Genomic DNA, 19,625 nt, shown 5'->3' with positions numbered 1-19,625 from the left:
TGGTTAGGAGTAATTGCATAAATTCATAAAATGAGTATATGTATCAAAAATAAATGCATTCATATTTCAAAGAAATACATGCACAACATACATCAAGGAAACACATTAAATTGATATATACATTGAGGTCTATCTACTAAATGGTGTCCATGCATGGCGAAGAAAACTATACGAATGAAGGAAAAACAACTACCAAATAATGTATATCTATATATATGTATATATATATACGACTTGTGTCTGTCTGTCTGTGTGTGTGTGTGTGTGTGTGTGTGTGTGTGTGTGTGTGTGTGTGTGTGTGTGCGCGCGATGCACGGCCAAAGTTCTCGATGGATCTGCTTCAAATTTGGTGGGCATATTCAGGTACACCCGGGACAGGACACAACCTGGTCGATATTTCAACACGTGCTCTCAGCGCGCAGCGCTGAACCGATTTTGGTTCCACCTCAGCTACCCGGGCCCCCATACCGACACACCAGAGCCGCTAGACCACATCACAACGCCAAAGTTCTACACGGTCTTCGAAAATTATGAGTCACAAGGAAATATTGCGAAAAAAAGGCTTCTCGTGGAGTGCCTATTGAAAGCTCGCTAGTGTCATACCGCAGATAGTGCTCTGTATGTGTCTGGATGTGTGTGCGTGTGTATGTGTGTGTGTGTGTATGTGTGCGTGTGTGTATGTATGTGTGTGTGTACTGTGTGTGTCAGGGTGTGGGTGTGTGTGTCTGTGTCTGTGTCTGTGTCTGTGTTTAATTATTAATGTTGTAGTTGTTTTCTGTTATTATTGTGTGCATAAACATCATTGAGGTAGACGGCACTTAAACAAAAAGAATGATCAGCAAAAGGCTACACTTGTAATTTAAATAGTCTCTTGACAGTACGACCAGCAACGTATGTGCGTTACCTTTTTGATTTTTGAAGAAAAAAACACACACACTGTATTCGAAACTTATGAGTCACAAGGAAGCATTGCACAAAAAGGCGCAGGCTTTTCCGGATGAAATGTCTACTTACAGCTCACTATAGTGGCATACCGCAGAGAGTGCGGTGCAAGTTCAGTAAATAGAAATTAGTGGGCTTATACAAAGTTGTTTGGTGCAATAACAAGACTGCTTCACACAAAACCACACTCTCAATTTGATTTACCTCCAGCGGCGTATTTGGAAAAGGAGTTTCTGCATGAATCATGCTGTGCCTGTGCGTAAATGGTTGTACAGTGTGTGTGTGTGTGTGTGTGTGTGTGTGTGTGTGTGTGTGTGTGTGTGTGTGTGTGTGTGTGTGTGTGTCTTTTTTGGGTGTTTGGAATGATTCATTTGTTGGCAAGATCACATTTAGAAGAAGAGCATTGAGTCTCACGGAAATATGACTAGAACGACCATTGGTGTGTCCTTTACAGGATCGTAATGTATTTTTCAGTTTCTGATTACATGCATTGATTTGACAATAACTTCGTGTAAAAAACACAAGGCAGCATTTATGCAGCAGCCATGTTGCACATATCAATGTAACACTGTCTTTATAGCACTCAGTGATGCACACACAAACACACACACACACACACACAAACACACACACACACACACACACACACACACACACACACACACACATACACACACACAAGCAGCAAGAAAATAACTAGCAACAGTATTAGTAGATTTTAAGGACAACGCTATCTTACAACACTTGATTGAGACGCACGGACCCGATAGCCCAAGGGAGACAATTTACCCAGAGCTCTTCTTACCATCATGTAATTGTCCTCCGTGAATACGTGTTTATACTCTTTCGTTTGTCTCAGAGTAACAGTTATGATCATTATGGTGAACAGTTCATTGCGAATTAGTTAGATTGAATACGTGTTTCTTACATTTAATCCGACAGGAAAACAAAACGACATTTCTTACTAAGAAAGGGATGCTAGAACAACATTTGTAACAAAACGTGTACCCCACAACATTTTTGACGATTCATGGACTGACAATCAGGTAACAGACCATGGGAGACAATTTACTCTGGGCTCTTCATACCAGCATGTAATTGTCCTCCTTGAATGGCAAGATCATATTGTATTTTTCTGGATACACGGTTTGTTTGTTTGTTTGTTTGTTTGTTTGTTTGCTTAACGCCCAGCCGACCACGAAGGGCCATATCAGGGCGGTGCTGCTTTGACTTATAACGTGCGCCACACACAAGACAGAAGTCGCAGCACAGGCTTCATGTCTCACCCGGTCACATTATTCTGACACCGGACCAACCAGTCCTAGCACTAACCCCATAATGCCAGACGCCAGGCGGAGCAGCCACTAGATTGCCAATTTTAAAGTCTTAGGTATGACCCGGCCGGGGTTCGAACCCACGACCTCCCGATCACGGGGCGGACGCCTTACCACTAGGCCAACCGTGCCGGTTTGGATACACGGTGGTGGCCGTAACAACAAACAAAATAATAACGACACCTGATTGACAAATACATTCCTACCCTTGTCACTAGAAATGCAAATACTATTAAATCATTGAATCAAAAATGAATGTATAAATTAATGAATGAATTTATATTTCAAGTAAAACGCACAACATCATTTGAAAACAATATAAACATAGATACATGTATTGAGAACTATATACACACATACAAAAACAATGTAAAAGAACAAAAATTGCATGAATGATTTTAAAATAATACAGAAATACAATGTGACAACAAATATTTACTTCCATTACACAAAGAAAAATACATTTAACAATATAAAGAAACACATGTGTACCTAAATAAAGGCATGCATTATTCAATATGCTAACACAAAGATCACCACCAGTATCTTCTTTTGCTAAAAAAATGGTTATCCGTTATCACTCAAGTCCAGCATGTGACGTGCTACTGTACTTTTCCATAAAACAATACCATACACAATGAAATCTTAGTTGTTGGAACATATAATACATACATTAAACACATATTTACTGGTATGTCAGTCTAGTGTCCTTTAAATTCAGGAAACTAACAACACAAACATTAGTAATGAGTTCCAATGCCTATTAATGTGACCCTCCACCACGAAATGAGTCGCATGTCACCTCGCGCAGTTCTGCGCTAGCATTGATATAAGTCCGGAGAGTGTCTGGTAACAGTGTGAGGGTAACCTTAGTCACAGGCTTATAACTGTTTTTTGCTCTTTTCTAAAACGGTTTTCTCCACTAGATAGAGCATTAACAACTCGTTAGGAAAATGTAAAAATATGAAAATCATGCAAAGGTGACATGCGACTCATTCCGTGGTGGAGGGTCACATTTTGTTTTTGTTTTTCAATTTTCTTTGGAATTCTAACTGGCTACCTGGTTTAAATGTTGCCCAGAATGCAGACGCAGTTTGACAAAATAACGAGGTAGCCATCCGAATAACATAGGGGAAACATTCTTCTACCTTCACATGCTCACGTCTCGTATTCTACTTCGTCGTAGAAGTGACTGCTCACACGTCTGGTTTTATTATATGCGTGACAATCTCCAGGCAGGGGGTGCCTGTCTTCTTCATTGGCCACAGGGCTGGATTGTCGTCGTGTTGCTGTGTTTGGCAAAGACACAATGTAATACTTTTTTTTTTTTAAACGTAAGGGTATAAGAATGTTAGATACAAAGATCAGCTTGATCATGTTTAGTTATTGAAGAATAACAGAAAATCAGATTAGTAATTGAAGAATAACAGAAACTCAGATTAGTGATTGAAGAATAACAGAAAATCAGATTAGTGATTGAAGAATAACAGAAAATCAGATTAGTGATTGAAGAATAACAGAAAATCAGATTAGAAACAAAACAATGATAATGTGGCATGGTTTAATATTTGTGCAGGAAGAAAGGCTGAACATGTTTGTTAAAAATACCACGTGGGCACATTTTTTTCGCGTTAAACGTTATGTAAAAAACGAGAACAATCGTTTGTACAGATACAAATGCAGATACGGATTAATTGATACAACATGATTCATTATTTCAGTAATATTATGGAGGATGAAGGTGTTCTCGCAAACACGCTTATAATACTTCCTGGTACTGAATTAGCTAAACTGCATCAAAAAAGTACAACTAATGTCCTTGTACGTTTGACACTCTAGGTTTGACATACATAGCAAATGCTTCTCTGATCTAGCACAGCAGTACCAGCTACCAGTTATCATTCTAAAAACAAGTAGAAAGGGAGGAGACAGAAACATGAAATGCCCGTCTAGTTTATAATAGACTCTCCACAACTCTATTCTGTTTTGGAACTCTCTACCCTGTATGTGCTTTATGGTCTCTTTGTCAATGGTATCTTTGTGTGTGCGCGTGCGTGCGTGTGTGTGTGTGTGTGTGTGTGTGTGTGTGTGTGTGTGTGTGTGTGTGTGTGTGTGTGTGTGTGTGTGTGTGTACTTTTAACATTGTACGCTAAGTTTTGCTTAGTGCTTGGGTTCTTGGTGTTATGTCTCAGTTAAATGTATGCTTTGTATGCTTGTTGATTTGTGCTAGTTTATTCTATAATGAATTTGTAAAGCGCCTGGAGCCAATTGATGGGACTCGCGCTATAGAAAAGTTATTTATTATTATTATTATTATTATATAATACATGTGGTGGAAACCGTCTCATCTTTTGATCATTTATTCCGCTTGAGCATGTGCTGCTTTCTATAAGATATAGGTGTTTGTTCTTAATAAAAAGCAACGATAGCACAATATATAGTATCAACACACACACGAACACGGAAACAAAACCAAAAAAAACAAAAAAAACACACAGACTGACAGACAAACACAATATTGTGAAAACACTTCTGCCCTTTGATAACTACGTTCATTTAATCAACATGAAACGCAGATGGCAGACACATTAATAGACAGATGCATTCACAATCATTCAAACATTTACAGCATTATTAGTCATTTACAACAAAAATAGAACAAATAGTCTCCCCACCGCAAAGCTAAATCTCCTTAAATATATCCTTAATTGAACCCGTAGTCGACTTTGCAAAAATTTTGCAAAGACTGCGCGAAGTCTTTTTTTTACCGACAATCAATCAATCAATATGAGGCTTATATCGCGCGTATTCCGTGGGTACAGTTCTAAGCGCAGGGATTTTTTTTGATTTTTTTAATTTTTCTAATTTTTTTTATGCAATTTATATCGCGCACATATTCAAGGCGCAGGGATTTATTTATGCCGTGTGAGATGGAATTATTTTTCTTACACAATACATCACGCATTCACATCGGCCAGCAGATCGCAGCCATTTCGGCGCATATCCTACTTTTCACGGCCTATTATTCCAAGTCACACGGGTATTTTGGTGGACGTTTTTATCTATGGCTATACAATTTTGCCAGGAAAGACCCTTTTGTTAATCGTGGGATCTTTAACGTGCACACACCCCAATGTAGTGTACACGACGGGACCTCGGTTTTTCGTATCATCCGAAAGACTAGCACTTGAACCCACCACCTAGGTTAGGAAAGGGGGAAGAAAATTTGCTAACGCCCTGACCCAGGGTTGAACTCGCAACCTCTCGCTTCCGAGCGCAAGTGCGTTACCACTCGGCCACCCAGTCCCGAATTAAGCGCTTCCACTACGTACAGCAAGCTTTACGAAGAATACTTCGCGTAGTAGAATTCGCCCAACAGAGCTAAAACATAGTTCGTGTATGAACATGAATAGTGAAAACTAACCTCGCAGTGTCCTTTTCCTTATTACCACAAAGATAACCACTGCAATGGACACGATGGCCACACCACCTAGGCAACTTGAGACCAGGACAATAGTATTACCATCGTCCTCCTTCGCGTCGGAGTGCTCGTCGTACGAGGATATGTTTGTTCTTTCATCATCTGTAAAACAAAATCATTTTGAACAACAAAATGTCGGTGACATGTTGTTCAAAGGACTAAAACAATTAATAATTATGGATGAAAGCACAAATACATTGATCATTGCGTTAAATGCAATATTATGATTGCTCGTTTCTTTGTTGTCTCTTATTAGGTGGTTTTTTTTACAATGACAATGACAAATCTTTATTTTTCGAGGGTGACAAGAATAAGCATAGATATGCTTTTTTGCATCTGGCCCTCGCCCTAAAGAGGGACTAAACTATTTTACTATAACTATGAAAAGTTACATAAAAACATTAATGGTAGAACATATAAGTTTATGTACACGAAGCGCATTATGTAGAAGCATTGTAGATCATAAGGTAGGTTCAAGCAACAAGCAGTCAATTGCCTTCGATTCCATAGCTACTATTCATTTAATGAGGGAAAAATAATCGACACAATTTGCCCTGGCATCTGTCTGAAATGTTGAGGGGAACTGTGACATGTGACTTGTTTAATCTTACCTGGAACGACGGTGACGCTGTGAGGTTTGGATGAGCCTGCGAACATATAAGAAATGTAAAAGATAACTGTGTTTGTATATAATTATGTTAGTCGTAACGGACTTCTGTTTGCTTTCGTTTTTTGTTTGTGTGCGTGCGTCTGTGAATGAATGTGTTTTTGTCTGCGTGAGATTGTGTCTAACTCTGTCAATTTGTGACCATGGGTGTTTGAGTGTGTGAATACACGTATGTGTGTGTGTGTGTGTGTGTGTGTGTGTGCGCCAGTGTGTGCCTGTGTGTATGTATGCTTATATATATATGTGTGTGTGTGTGTGTGTGTGTGAGCGTGTGTGTGTGTATGTGTATGTGTGTGTATGTGTGTGTGTGTGTGTGTGTGTGTGAGTTTGCAACTCTCCGCCCGAGAGGTCTTCATCTGTTGTGTTTATCTATCTGTGATTAGTTACAACATGGAGCGTGTAATTATAATCCGATTTCGACAACTCACGTCGTATAATGAAGTCAACCTCCTTTCTTTCCCCGCCTCCAGTTCGCCAGACCCACGTCCCACTATCTTCCATTGTAAGGATCTTCGTGAAAACCGCTCCTCTGTATCCACCCTCCTCCATACAATGACACACGTCTTTGTTAGTGGATGTACAGCCTTCCCGTGTTACACCAACTACACAAATATCTTCACCTGAAGCAGGTCTGGCAACATAGATGTGAAAAAGTTGGTCGTTCTTGTTGGGACAATTGCTTGTGTCGAGCCTGAAAGTTAGGGAGAAGGAAGAGTGCTCTTCTGCTGAAACGAATTGCTTTTTTTTGGACATGTTTGACAGTCTGATGTGAGCACCTGAAACAATAAATAAGACAGGAATGATAAAACCAGGCAGCAGTTCGCGATTAAGGAAAAATAAACTTATGGGTAAATGAAAGAATTGATGATCAGTTATATTAATTAATGCATGGTAGAATAAATGGAAGCAACGAATATATGAATCAGCGAATCAAATAATGTGGTCGATCAACCAATCAATGAAACAACCAAACAATTAGTATGCACACATCTTCCTCATTTAATTACACGTGCTTGCTCATTGAATTGCGATCCTGTTTTATTCTAAGGCTTACCGACCAAAAGTCAATAGATAAAACAAAATGGAACAGAATGTTTACTCACACGATTCTGAAGTTTTCCCTCCAGTCACCAAACACACGAAGACGATAAACATAACCAACGTGGCTGCGAGAAAAGCAGTGTGTTGTTTACTAACGAACCTCAACATTTTCACAGTAAGAGGTACAGACGCAATTCCGATGATATAGTTCAATAAATGCACATTGATAGAATTCTGCTAACAATATGTGTTCAGAGATAAGGAAGATAATCAGCCATTCAAACACTCCTTCAAACAAGATTCACCTAAAACTTTTTGTTGTTGTTGATATCATGCTTGAGCTCACCAACAATCGCGATCACATTTGTTGGTACAGTTCGTACAGTTGTGTCCTGGTAGCGTGTGTTATCAAAATAGTCAACAGTTACTATTTGCTTTTCACATTATCGTCCTTGACTTGAATCCGCTGCCCTGCATCAACCCCCCCTTGCCTTCGCCACAATATCCGTCTTGTCTCAATTGTTAATTGTACCATGACCACACGAAACAAAAATTCAATGGAAGAATAGATTGTGTGTCTCTGGTTGGTGTATTTTTCTTTGTCTGTCTGACAGTCAGGTCGTCAGTTTAGTGGGCTTGTTTCTTTGTCTGTCTGACAGTCAGGTCGTCAGTATAGTGGGCTTGTTTCTTTGTCTGTCTGACAGTCAGGTCGTCAGTTTAGTGGGCTTGTTTCTTTGTCTGTCTGACAGTCAGGTCGTCAGTTTAGTGGGCTTGTTTCTTTGTCTGTCTGACAGTCAGGTCGTCAGTATAGTGGGCTTGTTTCTTTGTCTGTCTGACAGTCAGGTCGTCAGTATAGTGGGCTTGTTTCTTTGTCTGTCTGACAGTCAGGTCGTCAGTTTAGTGGGCTTGTTTCTTTGTCTGTCTGACAGTCAGGTCGTCAGTATAGTGGGCTTGTTTCTTTTTTAGTTTCTTTGATGAATCGTTTGTTGTTTTCTGAGTCGTTCTCTCTGTTAGTTTTGTGTCGTAATAGGTATTGATTTATTTATGTTGGTTTGCACAGTATCGATTTTGATTTCCAACACTACCCAATATTGACGGACTGTGTGATGATATCTTCTGCTATGGTCTGTTGAGACAGTGATTTCAAAATCGAGACCGGAGGTCGAGATTTTGATATAACTGTCGAAACAGACCAATAGCAGAAGATATCATCACACAGTCAGTTAGTTAGATATATTGCTAATTCTGTGGACATTTTGTATTTATTGTAAAGAAATTACAAAAGTATTTGTTTCAGTTTTGGCTGTTCCATATTCCTCCCTCTGATTATTATTTCTTTTTGTTCACTCTTTTCTTGTACTTTTCAGTATTTCAAAATGTCTTTTCTTTCAACAAGTCTTCAGTCACTAGCTCAACTAATTTCTGGGATCATTACATTTTCATATATATTTGTTTGTTTTTAAATTGAGGTGTTTTTGTTTTTGAAGTGGGGAAGCAATAAAGAGGTCGTCGATATCAAAACTGATATCGAGGAAAATGTCGTCGATATCACTTTTGCACTGAGCTAAGTTTTGCCCAATTGACCAATGGAAATCCACGTAACATATGAAATAGCAATATTACATGATATGCGCTATAATATATTTATTTGTACTTGTGACATCACTAGTAAACTGTCTCTGGGTACTTTTTGTAAGTCAGCGTGTAGACGTCGCTCGAGAAAAGCTTTGATGTTATACTGATCCACAACAACTACACTACGTGTATGCTCTTTGTACTTTACAGGCCCTAACAGGATGATGCTATCTATTTGGGGGTTCAAGGAAATATCCCAATCATAACCAATCACAACAAACTCATTGTCCAACTCAACAATATTGTCAAACAGTGTTAAAAATAAAAGGTCGTCAATCCCATGGGCTCCGACATAAACAATGTCAAGGGTAACAGTTAACAGTTTAACGGGTAAAAGTTGCATGTTAACACACACAAGCGACTGCACATATACTATTTTGAGTTTAGAAACGCCTAAACAGTAATGGACTACACAACAGACTGAGGGAATTCATGGAATAAACCATATAAGTTCATGCTTTTACTCTTTAGAATACATTGCAAATTCAGGAGAAAAAGCCAGTTTAGGCTTTCAAAATTGCTTTTCATGTTGTTATGTATAATGCCAATGTTTAGCATAATCAAATATTGTGTGGGTACCGAGTTAGTAAAGTTAACTCCCGCCTTTCCATATAAGGCTGTAAAGAAAGCTCTTCTCAAGCACAAAGTGGTCAATAACAGCTAGGTTTCTGCCATAAACAAGTACTTTTGAAGCAAAACCGTGCTGCCCTTCCTTGTCCTTATTGAAGACATTGTATGTGAATATGCTGACTAAAGGAACACATGGAAGTAACAGGGGGAAGGGGGGTCGGTATGTCCGGATAAATCAAATTAATTCATAAATATTGGTTTAAGCGTGTTTTATTCAATTTACCATACACACGTTTCAAACAATAACAGCATTAAGAACGTTAACAAGCAGATTGCTTATGGACACGTTCTTGAAATGATAATCAATACACATTCCGATATCAAAACATGGCGAACAAGTGATAGCTTCAACACTTATCTTGATACTCTTTCATTATATTTTATACAAATAAGATGAAGAGAGAGACACAGAGAGAGGTGTGAGTTTAGAGGGAGCGGTCAGCGACCATAAACTCTATTTAAACGAGACAGATATATATGCAGCAAAAAAAAGGGGGGCGAGAGGAGGTGTAGAGGTAATGCAGGAGGAAGTGATAGCAGAGTCCCGTGGGAACGAATGCGGGGAATGGAAGAGGGTTGGAGGGCAGGGGGGAGGTGAAGAGTGAAGGACAGCATCTGGAATGAAACAATGGTAACAGATAACAGATAAGGGAGTGAGAGAGAGAGAGCGAGGACCGAAGTCATTAGTAGCAGCGCAGCGGCCAGCAAGCAAGTTCAGCGATTTTTTCAGTTCTGCAAAAATGGAGTTCAATTTTACTTCATGGGCAAACAATCTGCCCCAACCTGTGGTTGAGGTTCTGGAAAAAGAGGAGTTCACAACCCTCAGTGCTTTAAAATATGCAGGAGAAAAGGACCTGGAAAGCCTCAAGTTAAAAAGAGGCCACATAGTGGAATTAAAAGCGGCAGTGGCAGACCTGCAAAAGAAGTACGGGGGAGGGCCGTTGCGTGCTGCCGACCAAGTGGCACCGCTCCAGGGCCTTCTTGGCAACATGGCCACACAGTCTACCGCTTCACTAGGTGAGACATTTTTAAGAATTGTTGACTTCGTACCGGCTTCTATGGCGGTGGAGGAAGAGGTGACACTCGGGGGAGGTGTCACGCTCAAGCTGGCCAACAAACCAAAGTTGGACAAAGTATCCCCCTGCCACTGGATCGTCGCAAATGCAAGAATAATGGCAAAACTAATGAATGCACCGGACTTCGACCACGAAGCCTACCTCGGTTATACGGAGATGGTGGGCGAGCTCGGCGCAAGATTCTCCTGGCAGTCGGTGCTCCTGTACGACGACGAGTACAGGAAGCGCCAGGCAACCAGCGGGTTTGCTTGGGGGACCCCCAACCCCCACCTGTCCACAGTGATTCTCCGTGAGCGTGCCCAACAAGTTCTAGGCAACAAAAGCGGCAAGGCCACGATGGGAAGCGGCGGTATTCGACGACCTGTGGGACCCAGTGGGAAGGAGGTGTGCCTGCAGTACACAAACAAAGGCACATGCCTCTACGGGTCCCGCTGCAGGTTCGAACACGTGTGTGACACGTGTGGAAAAGAGCACCCCGGCAAAGACCACCAGGCGACAGCAAACACCAGTGCCTAGGATACAGCGCAGCGAACTGACAACACAACGGTAGGCCCCACCTATTCCAGCCCGTTCCCTCAATTAGATCCTCATGACTGTGAGTTTTTAGGAAATCATGCATCTATTAGTGCAAAATCTCAAAGGTGGCACTCAGTGCTAGAGGGCGATTGTGACAGAGATTTTTTGTTAGACGGTATACAGCACGGTTTTCGGGTAACAGAAAAACATAAAACATGTGTGTTAGCAGCAGAACAAAGCAATCATAAATCAGCGTACGATCATCGCGACGTGGTAGAACAAGAACTGTTAGATCAAATAGCAAAAGGAAATTATATAGTGGCAAGTAAGAAGCAAACGGTCGTACGCGCACTAGCCGCGATCCCCAAAGAAGATGGTAGCGTTAGGCTAATTCATGATGCCAGCAAACCAACAGGTAGGGCAATGAACGATTACTCCATCCCTGAGTCGGTGAAGTTTCAAACAGTCTCTGATGCGTGTGCCTCAGCGAGACAGAGTATTGGTGTGCTAAAGTCGACTTGCAGTCTGCATATCGCTCAGTGTGCATCAGTCCGGATGATTATTGTGTAACGGGACTCAAGTGGCATTTCAAAGGTGAAAAGATACCGACTTATTTGTTTGACAGTCGGCTTCCATTTGGTAGCAATGTAGGACCGTCACATTTCCATAGACTTTCACAGTCAATTCGCAGGTGCAAGGCCAGGAGAGGCATGCCTGGTGTGTTAGCATACATAGATGATTTTCTTTTAGTAGCAGCAACAAAAGAGGAGTGCAACGACATGTTATTTTCTTTGATTAGATTATTGAGGGAACTAGGCTTCAACATTTGCTGGAAGAAGGTGGTGGGGCCCACCCAACGTATCACATTTCTTGGAGTCGACATCGACACGCGGAACAACACTCTGTCACTTGGAAGTGACAAACTGCAGCAACTGCGGCGGCGACTACTGCAATTTCGAGGAAAGAAGCGCGCGACAAAAACTCAGCTTCAAAGCATCGCGGGTTCTCTTAATTGGGCCTGTCAAGCTGTCAGAGGAGGAAAATTCTTTCTGCGGCGGATACTGGACACAATAAAACCCCTTCAGCAGCAGCGGCACAAAGCAAAGCTTTCTAGCGAATTCCAGAAAGATGTGCAATGGTGGCTTTCTTTTATGCATGTATTTAATGGAACAGTGTATTATTTCCACAATGCAAAACAGCATGTCCATGTGGACGCATGTAATATTGCAGCAGGTGCCTTTTGGCAGGGCGACTGGCAGTACACCTATTTTAAAAAAGACATGCCGGCAGCGAACAATTTACACATAAACTTTAAAGAAGTATGTGCTGTGTTACAAGCTGTGACACGATGGGCACCGATGTGGTGCGGACAAGAAGTGATTGTGCATACTGATAGTACTGTGACAAAATCAATTATCAATAAGGGCAGATCTACTAATAAGTATGTCGACAGCTTACTTCGGAAAATGGCATGGGAATGTGCTAAAGTAAACTGTAGCATTGCGGCGGTGCATGTGGCCGGTTGTGTAAACATTATGGCTGACACTATTTCACGTCTTCACGAGCCTAGGCGGCGCGAAGAGTTAGTGCGGCTGTTGTCTTTCTGGCACCGGGGGAGACCCCCCAACGTGAACATGTGTGATCATATGTCTGACCAAGCCCTTGTGTTCCTTCTTTCCAGATGAAGGATGCGAATAATATTTATGTAAACATTGTAAACAAGACATTGTGTTTTTGGGCGGCGTGTTTGGTGTTTTTCTTTGTGGAGTTTCTCCGAAAATCGAACTTGTTCCAGGACAACGGGAATTTTGATCCCGATAAGCAGCTTACACGAGATCGCGTGGTGATTTTGGAGACGGACAGTGTGTCAATAACTTTTCAATGGAGTAAGACAATTCAGCGTAAAGAACGCTCCGTGGAAATAAAGCTTCCTGCAATGCCTTCACATCCGTTATGCCCAGTGTCCGCAGTGACTGATATGTTTCATGTTTTGGGACCGATGGGCCCCAAGGCACAGGTTTTTTCCGATCAACGGATCTGATTTCAATAAGAAACTGCGTGTAACTGCTGCTGTTGCTGGAGGGGATTTCTCTAGTCACAGTTTCCGGCGGGGCGGCGCCGCGTGGGCGTTGAGTTGTGGCGTGCTGGGTGAAATCGTCAAGGTGATGGGGGACTGAAAAAGCACTGCTTACTTAGGTTACTTAGCGCCCAAGGTGATTGACTCGTATAGATTGCATATAGTCCGCAAAACACCTTCAACTATCACAATATAACAATCCTAACTAAATAATACCACTTCTTGAATTGGGCGGAATAACGAGTGTTACTTCCTATTTGGGATTTATCTCTGTACAATGTTATCTTTCATGGTCATTGTCAGATGGTATTTTTCTCTGAAGTAAACTGCCCTCGTTACTTGGCCCAAATCAAATAAACCTCTTGGCTACGTATGTTGGTACGGAAGCGTGAGAGTGTGTGTGTGTGTCACGTGTGTGTGTGTGTGTGTGTGCGTGCGTGTGTGCGTGCGTGTATGTGTGTGTGTCTGCGCGCGCGCGTGTGACGGTGTCTGTATGTGTGTGTGTATTAACCAGTGACAGTTGCCTAGTGTTCTACAATTGCAGCTGGGGTGGGGGGGGGGGGAAGCATTAGTGAGTAGTTTAAGTGTGAGTTTAGAGGGAGCAGTCAGCGACCATAAACTCTATTTAAACGAGACAGATATGCAGCAAAAAGGGGGGGGGGGAAGGAGGTGTTGAGGTAATGCAGGAGGAAGTGATAGCAGAGTCACGTGGGAACGAATGCGGGGAATGGAAGAGGGTTGGAGGGCAGGGGGGAGGTGATGAGTGAAGGACAGCATCTGGAATGAAACAATGGTAACAGATAAGGGAGTCAGAGAGAGAGAGCGAGGACCGAAGTCATTAGTAGCAGCGCAGCGGCCAGCAAGCAAGTTCAGCGATTGTTCAGTTCAACAATGGAGTTCAACACTTATCTTGATACTCTTTCATTATATTTTATACAAATAAGATGAAGAGAGAGACACAGAGAGAGAGAGAGGGAGAGAGACAGAATGCCTGGCTGCATTAATATAATATCAGCCGAAGCGATTAGTTAACATAACATAGTCTTGTACAACAGAGAATATTTTCGTGTTCAAAGATACAGTTAAATCAGTATTTCCAAACAAGAGTGTTTTGCAGTCTAGAACGTGTGTTGGCAGACTATTGAATAAAATGGTTCTATGTTCTTTAAATTTTGGACAGTGTAACAAGAAATGTTCAGAATCTTCCGGGCATGCTCCACACGTACATTGTAAATTATCAGAGAGGTGTCGGTTAACTAAGTCTTGTTGCAAATCGCTCATGTTTAATCTCAACCTGCTGTGAAATACCTGTGCCTGGCGGTTGCCTAAATAATAATACTGTGGAACAACAACATCTCCATCGGTCAAATACCTTTTAAATTCACCAACTGACTGCGTTTGTTGAATATTTTCTGGAAGATTATTCCACAAAGCTGTCGTTGAAGGAAAAAATGAAGATTTATATAACTCACTTCTGCACAATGGAACCTTACGTTCAAGAGGGCGTCGTCTGTGGTAAGGATTTACATCGGAAACCAGGACCAGCAGTTTGGAATATAAATATTCTGGGGCTAAACGATTTACAATTTTATAATACAGCAAAAGTTTATGACGACGTCGCCTTTCTTTCAGGGGCACAAAACCCGATTCATTATACAGTTTTTGGTGGCTTGTACCACGAACTGCACCTACAATGATTCGGATTGCATCGAGATGCAATGTCTCCAACTTGTCTGCCAAACACGGTGTACAGTTATCCCAAATAACGTCCGCGTAATCAAATTCATAAATATTCAAAGAAAAAAAAATATTTAACACTAGAACTGTCGTACACCTGTTCTAAAACATGTTTAATTGGTGTAACACTAGAACAATAGTGCTGTAAATAAGCTCAGGTAGCAACAACAACTATTCATCAACACTAGGGAGATTTAAAAAACGAAACGTCGGGACGTTTCGTTTTGAAGTTGTGGTAAACGTCATCATTTCGGGGGTCTCTCGCTGGAAAGGTGAAGGTCAACTGAAACGGAACGTGGAACGTCAAAACGCAGTCACGTTTTCCACCCCCAAAAAACGAACAATATTTCGTCAACTTTTGTGAGTATTTTTGCACACTAACAGTTTTATTTGTTGGCCATTTTATGCATTGCTAGATTCATCAACCCTTTCACAGTCTTTCAGCGCTGAGAATGTGTTCATTGGAGGTAGACAACTGTTGTGAACTGAAATATTTTGAAGGGTGCTGATCCTGGTACATTTATCCAACTTCATGGTGAGAAAGCAAATGGCGAAGCAGAAGTAGGTCATCGCATCGACTTTTTATTCTGGCTTCGTATGTGATTTTGTATAAACAAAGTCTGTGTGATTTATTTGGACTGAAAATAATCAAAGTATGCCCGATTCTGGACCACCTCCTAGGGGTTTTTACAGAAGATTAAAAGAGACGACAGAAAGAACGATGACTTACCCGCGTTTAGATTCCCGAACAGAAGGACAATTTGTTCTTCTTCGGGAAAGAGTTCCAAGCAAGGAAAGATAATTTCACTTGAAGATGTATCGCCCTTCCTTCATTCCGAAACGAAACGTGAATACATCTAAATCTTGTCTGCGGCCTATGCCGTCTCGTTTCACGTTCCCTTTCGCGGGGTGACTCATTCACCAAACGAAACGAGCTGCAAAACGAAACGTGCTGTCTTTTAAATCTCCCTAGTGTCATCGAAGCAACGGTATGCATCCTAACTGCAGTGCAGCCAGCACAATACATTGGCTTCAAGTTATCCAAAAATGTTACAGCCAGTATGTTGTTCTCCAGAATTGGTATCCTTAATATTCCACGAGAGGAATATATGTCTTGTAGATGTTGGCATGCAGAGAGCAAAATTTAATGCAGTTTTGTCCGAAGAGACGACGACGTAGCCAACTCGACCACAGCGGGAAACACCACTCTATCTTCGCATACTCGAGATTCAACCACGCTTTGCTTTATGTATTATTGTAGACGTGACCGTCCATCTGTATCATAGCGTTTTGATCGTAACAGTCACCAGGCAAGGTCTGGTCCGTAGTCGGCTTGTGGGCGTTTTGCTGTTATGAGACAACAAACACAATAACACTAAATACTGATGCAACAACACGTGTTGACACCAATTTTAGGGATTGTAAGAAGGTGGAATAACAACATGAATGAATGTGCGTGTTATTAAAACAAAAACAGAACATGAAATTTATAGAAATGAAAAAAGATAGCATGTCTTTCGATAAGATATATTAAACAAGCAAGTCGAATATATCTTTGGTTTTCTGCTAGACTGGCATTGTTATCTGGCTCTGTGGATGTTGAAATACTTGGTTGGTTAATACGTACTTCCCTGGGACACACAATATAGGTATCACTGCCAGATAGCTTTCTACGAACATTACAACAGACTATACAAAATCTCGAAATGTTAGCCAAGCTTATTTACATAGCGAAACATCGGTTAATGCTTTTGTCACTGAATCTGCTTGTAGAGTAATCTGCTTTCTATCAGTTTCATTTAAATATTAAACCATGAGATTCTAAGAAGTGACAGCAAACTCATGAGGTATTATCAACACATTATAAACGAACCGATAGACAAGCACAGAAAAGCACACAAACAGACGGAATCAAAAACTAACACGCATATAACAGTGAATTTCTGAATTGCATCGACAGCAAAGAACGTGTGCGTCATTATTTCTTGTCCAGTTCCCTACTGCAACGCTAGAACCTCAACGTATTAAGTAAACATAGTATTATGTTCAAGTATTAAGTAAACATAGTATTATGTTCAACACACTAACCTTGCAGTTTTCTCCTCCTGACTACGCAAACAACTACCACCACAATGCAAATGATGATCACCACGGACACACAACTGAAGACAAGGGCCAATAAGGAATTATCTTCATCCATCGTCCCTTCGGATAGCTCTTCAGTCGACGATGCTACCGTTCTTTCACCATCTGTAAATTGGAGTACGGGTAGGCACAAATCATCATGCGAAACATCATGTTAAGTAATAAACAACATAACCCTTGAGTTTGTGCATGGATGAATGCATGAAGCTAATGAATATTGTCTAATATTTGTTTCATTGCTTGTTCTCTTTCTCTTTATTATGTTTCATAGGCATGATACGAGAAGAAAAAAAAAAGGTTAATTCATCCACTCATCTCTAAGCAACAAATACCTGGAATGGTAGTCTGTACTGTAGCGTTTTCCGTCTTCACTGGCAACACAGAGACATTGAATATCCTGGGTTTGGATGAAGCTGCACAAGTAAAACCTGTGTTTAACCTGTCATTGTTCAAGCTTCTAGTGTGTTATATTTTGCCATTTTCAAATGTACGGTTCGTCTGAATGAACACAATGGGCACACATCACAGATACTCTTGTGCATACGTGCTCGAGTGTGTGTGTGTGTGTGTGTGTGTGTGTGTGTGTGTGTGTGTGTGTGTGTGTGTGTGTTTGTGTGTGTGTGTGTGTGTGTGTGTGTTCTACTTTTAGATTGTCAATACCAGTGGATTTGTGAAGGTGATTCACTGTGTGTGTGTGTGTGTGTGTGTGTGTGTGTGTGTGTGTGTGTGTGTGTGTGTGTGTCTGTCTGTCTGTCTGTTCGTCTGTCTGTCTGTTCGTCTGTCTGTCTGCGTGTATGTCTGTTATTGTGTTTGTACGAGTGCGTGTCTGTCTGTATGTCTGTTTGTCTCTCTGCCTGTCGGGTTGTCTGTCTGTCTGGCTGACTGTCCGTCTGTCTATATGTCTGTCTACATCTGTCATCTACCATGTGAGTGGCATATATCTATGCTTGCCTGCAATTGTGCGAATCCGTGTTTAAAAACTCACGTTGTATTATGAACTCAACCTCCTTTCTCTCTCCGCCTCCAGTTCGCCACAACCAAGTCCCGCGGTCTTCCATGGCGAGTGTCTTCGTGAAAACCGCTCCCATATATCCCTCCCCCACCACACAACGACACAGATCTTCGTTAGTGGATGTGCAGCGTTCACGAGTCATACCAATTACACACAGATCTTCACCGGTAGAAGGTCTTGTTACATAGACATGAACATTTTGGCTCTGGCGCCTAGGACAATGGCTTGTGTCAAGTCTGAACGGTAAGGTGACCAAAGAGTGCTCTTCCCCGATGACGGATAGCTTTTTCAAAGTCATGTTTGACATTTTGATTGTTGCACCTGAAAACAATTCATGACTTGTGTTATATGTGTACGCAAAGGATGGACGAGCAAATAAGGTAATTAATAAACTAGATAATAAATATATGCATCGAATAAGGGAACAGTGGGTGAATACATACAAAGATGAATGAACAAAGATACTAAAAATGAAGAAAAACGAATGAAAGAAACAACACATTAGTTAAACAATGAATAAACCAGTTAGTTACTCAATCAATCAATTACTCAATCAATCAAGCAATCAATCAAGCAATCAATACACTAAGCAATCAATCAATCAAGTAGTACATCCATCAACCAATCAACCAAATGATCAAGTAGGCAAGCACACAAGCAATCAATTAATCAATCAATCCATAACTCTATCAGTAAATCACAAAACAATCTTACTTACACGATTCTGAAGTTGACACTGTCACTGACAAAGAGACAACGAAAAGGCACAAAGGCAAAATAGATGAAAGAAAGGCAGTTTCTCGTCTACCAACAAACTCAAGCATTTTCTGTATAAACAGTCTGTTTGACATGGAGGTAACAGTTGAGCAAAAGTCCAAAGTTCTCAAATTGTTGATGTTCAGATAATTATGAGGAAGAAAGTGATAATTTTCGAAACATCACATAATTATACAACTCATACAAAACTTCCGAGTGGGTGCACGTCAGATTTCTCTAACAATCGCATTCACCTTTGTTGATGTGGCATTGTTCAAATGTTATGTCCTCTGTTAACATAATCAAGCAAACCATTGTTACTGCCATTGCTTTTTTAAATTGTCAGCCCCCCCCCCCCCCCCCCCCCCCCACACACACACACACAAACTTCACACCTCGTCGTTTTCCCCGGTGCACCCACTAATCCTCCTGTTTTGATTTACTATTGTGTTATTCTTATTTTTATTTATTTCATCATTCATTTATGTATTTATTGGTGTATTATTAATATGTGTTGCTTGTTCATCTATGTATAATTCATTTAGTTATTGCTGTTTGCTTTTTTTTTTTATTGAA

General features: G+C 41.0%; 2 protein-coding genes across 2 annotated transcripts; both read right to left on the bottom strand.

Moving 5' to 3' along the window:
* Positions 1-746: 746 nt before the first annotated feature.
* On the bottom strand, positions 747-8,650 carry LOC138973701 (uncharacterized). Its single transcript, XM_070346430.1, has 5 exons — positions 7,528-8,650; positions 6,853-7,200; positions 6,369-6,404; positions 5,701-5,859; positions 747-3,565 (listed from the first exon to the last, which is right to left on the bottom strand). Exons 1-5 carry the CDS (start codon positions 7,631-7,633, stop codon positions 3,435-3,437), a joined length of 780 nt encoding a protein of 259 aa, XP_070202531.1. The 5' UTR covers positions 7,634-8,650; the 3' UTR covers positions 747-3,434.
* A 5,951-nt stretch (positions 8,651-14,601) lies between these two features.
* LOC138973700 (uncharacterized) lies at positions 14,602-19,215 on the bottom strand. The gene is made up of 5 exons (XM_070346429.1): positions 19,012-19,215; positions 18,267-18,614; positions 17,614-17,694; positions 17,225-17,386; positions 14,602-16,483 (listed from the first exon to the last, which is right to left on the bottom strand). The coding sequence occupies exons 1-5, from the start codon at positions 19,142-19,144 to the stop codon at positions 16,440-16,442; spliced, it is 768 nt and encodes a 255-aa protein (XP_070202530.1). The 5' UTR covers positions 19,145-19,215; the 3' UTR covers positions 14,602-16,439.
* Between the last annotated feature and the right edge of the window lie 410 nt (positions 19,216-19,625).

This window comes from Littorina saxatilis, linkage group LG8 (assembly GCF_037325665.1).
Source record: "Littorina saxatilis isolate snail1 linkage group LG8, US_GU_Lsax_2.0, whole genome shotgun sequence".
In the NCBI taxonomy this organism is placed as follows: Eukaryota; Metazoa; Mollusca; class Gastropoda; order Littorinimorpha; family Littorinidae; genus Littorina; species Littorina saxatilis.
Note: the sequence above shows the minus strand (reverse complement) of the source record. Positions and strands in the feature narration are given on the sequence as shown.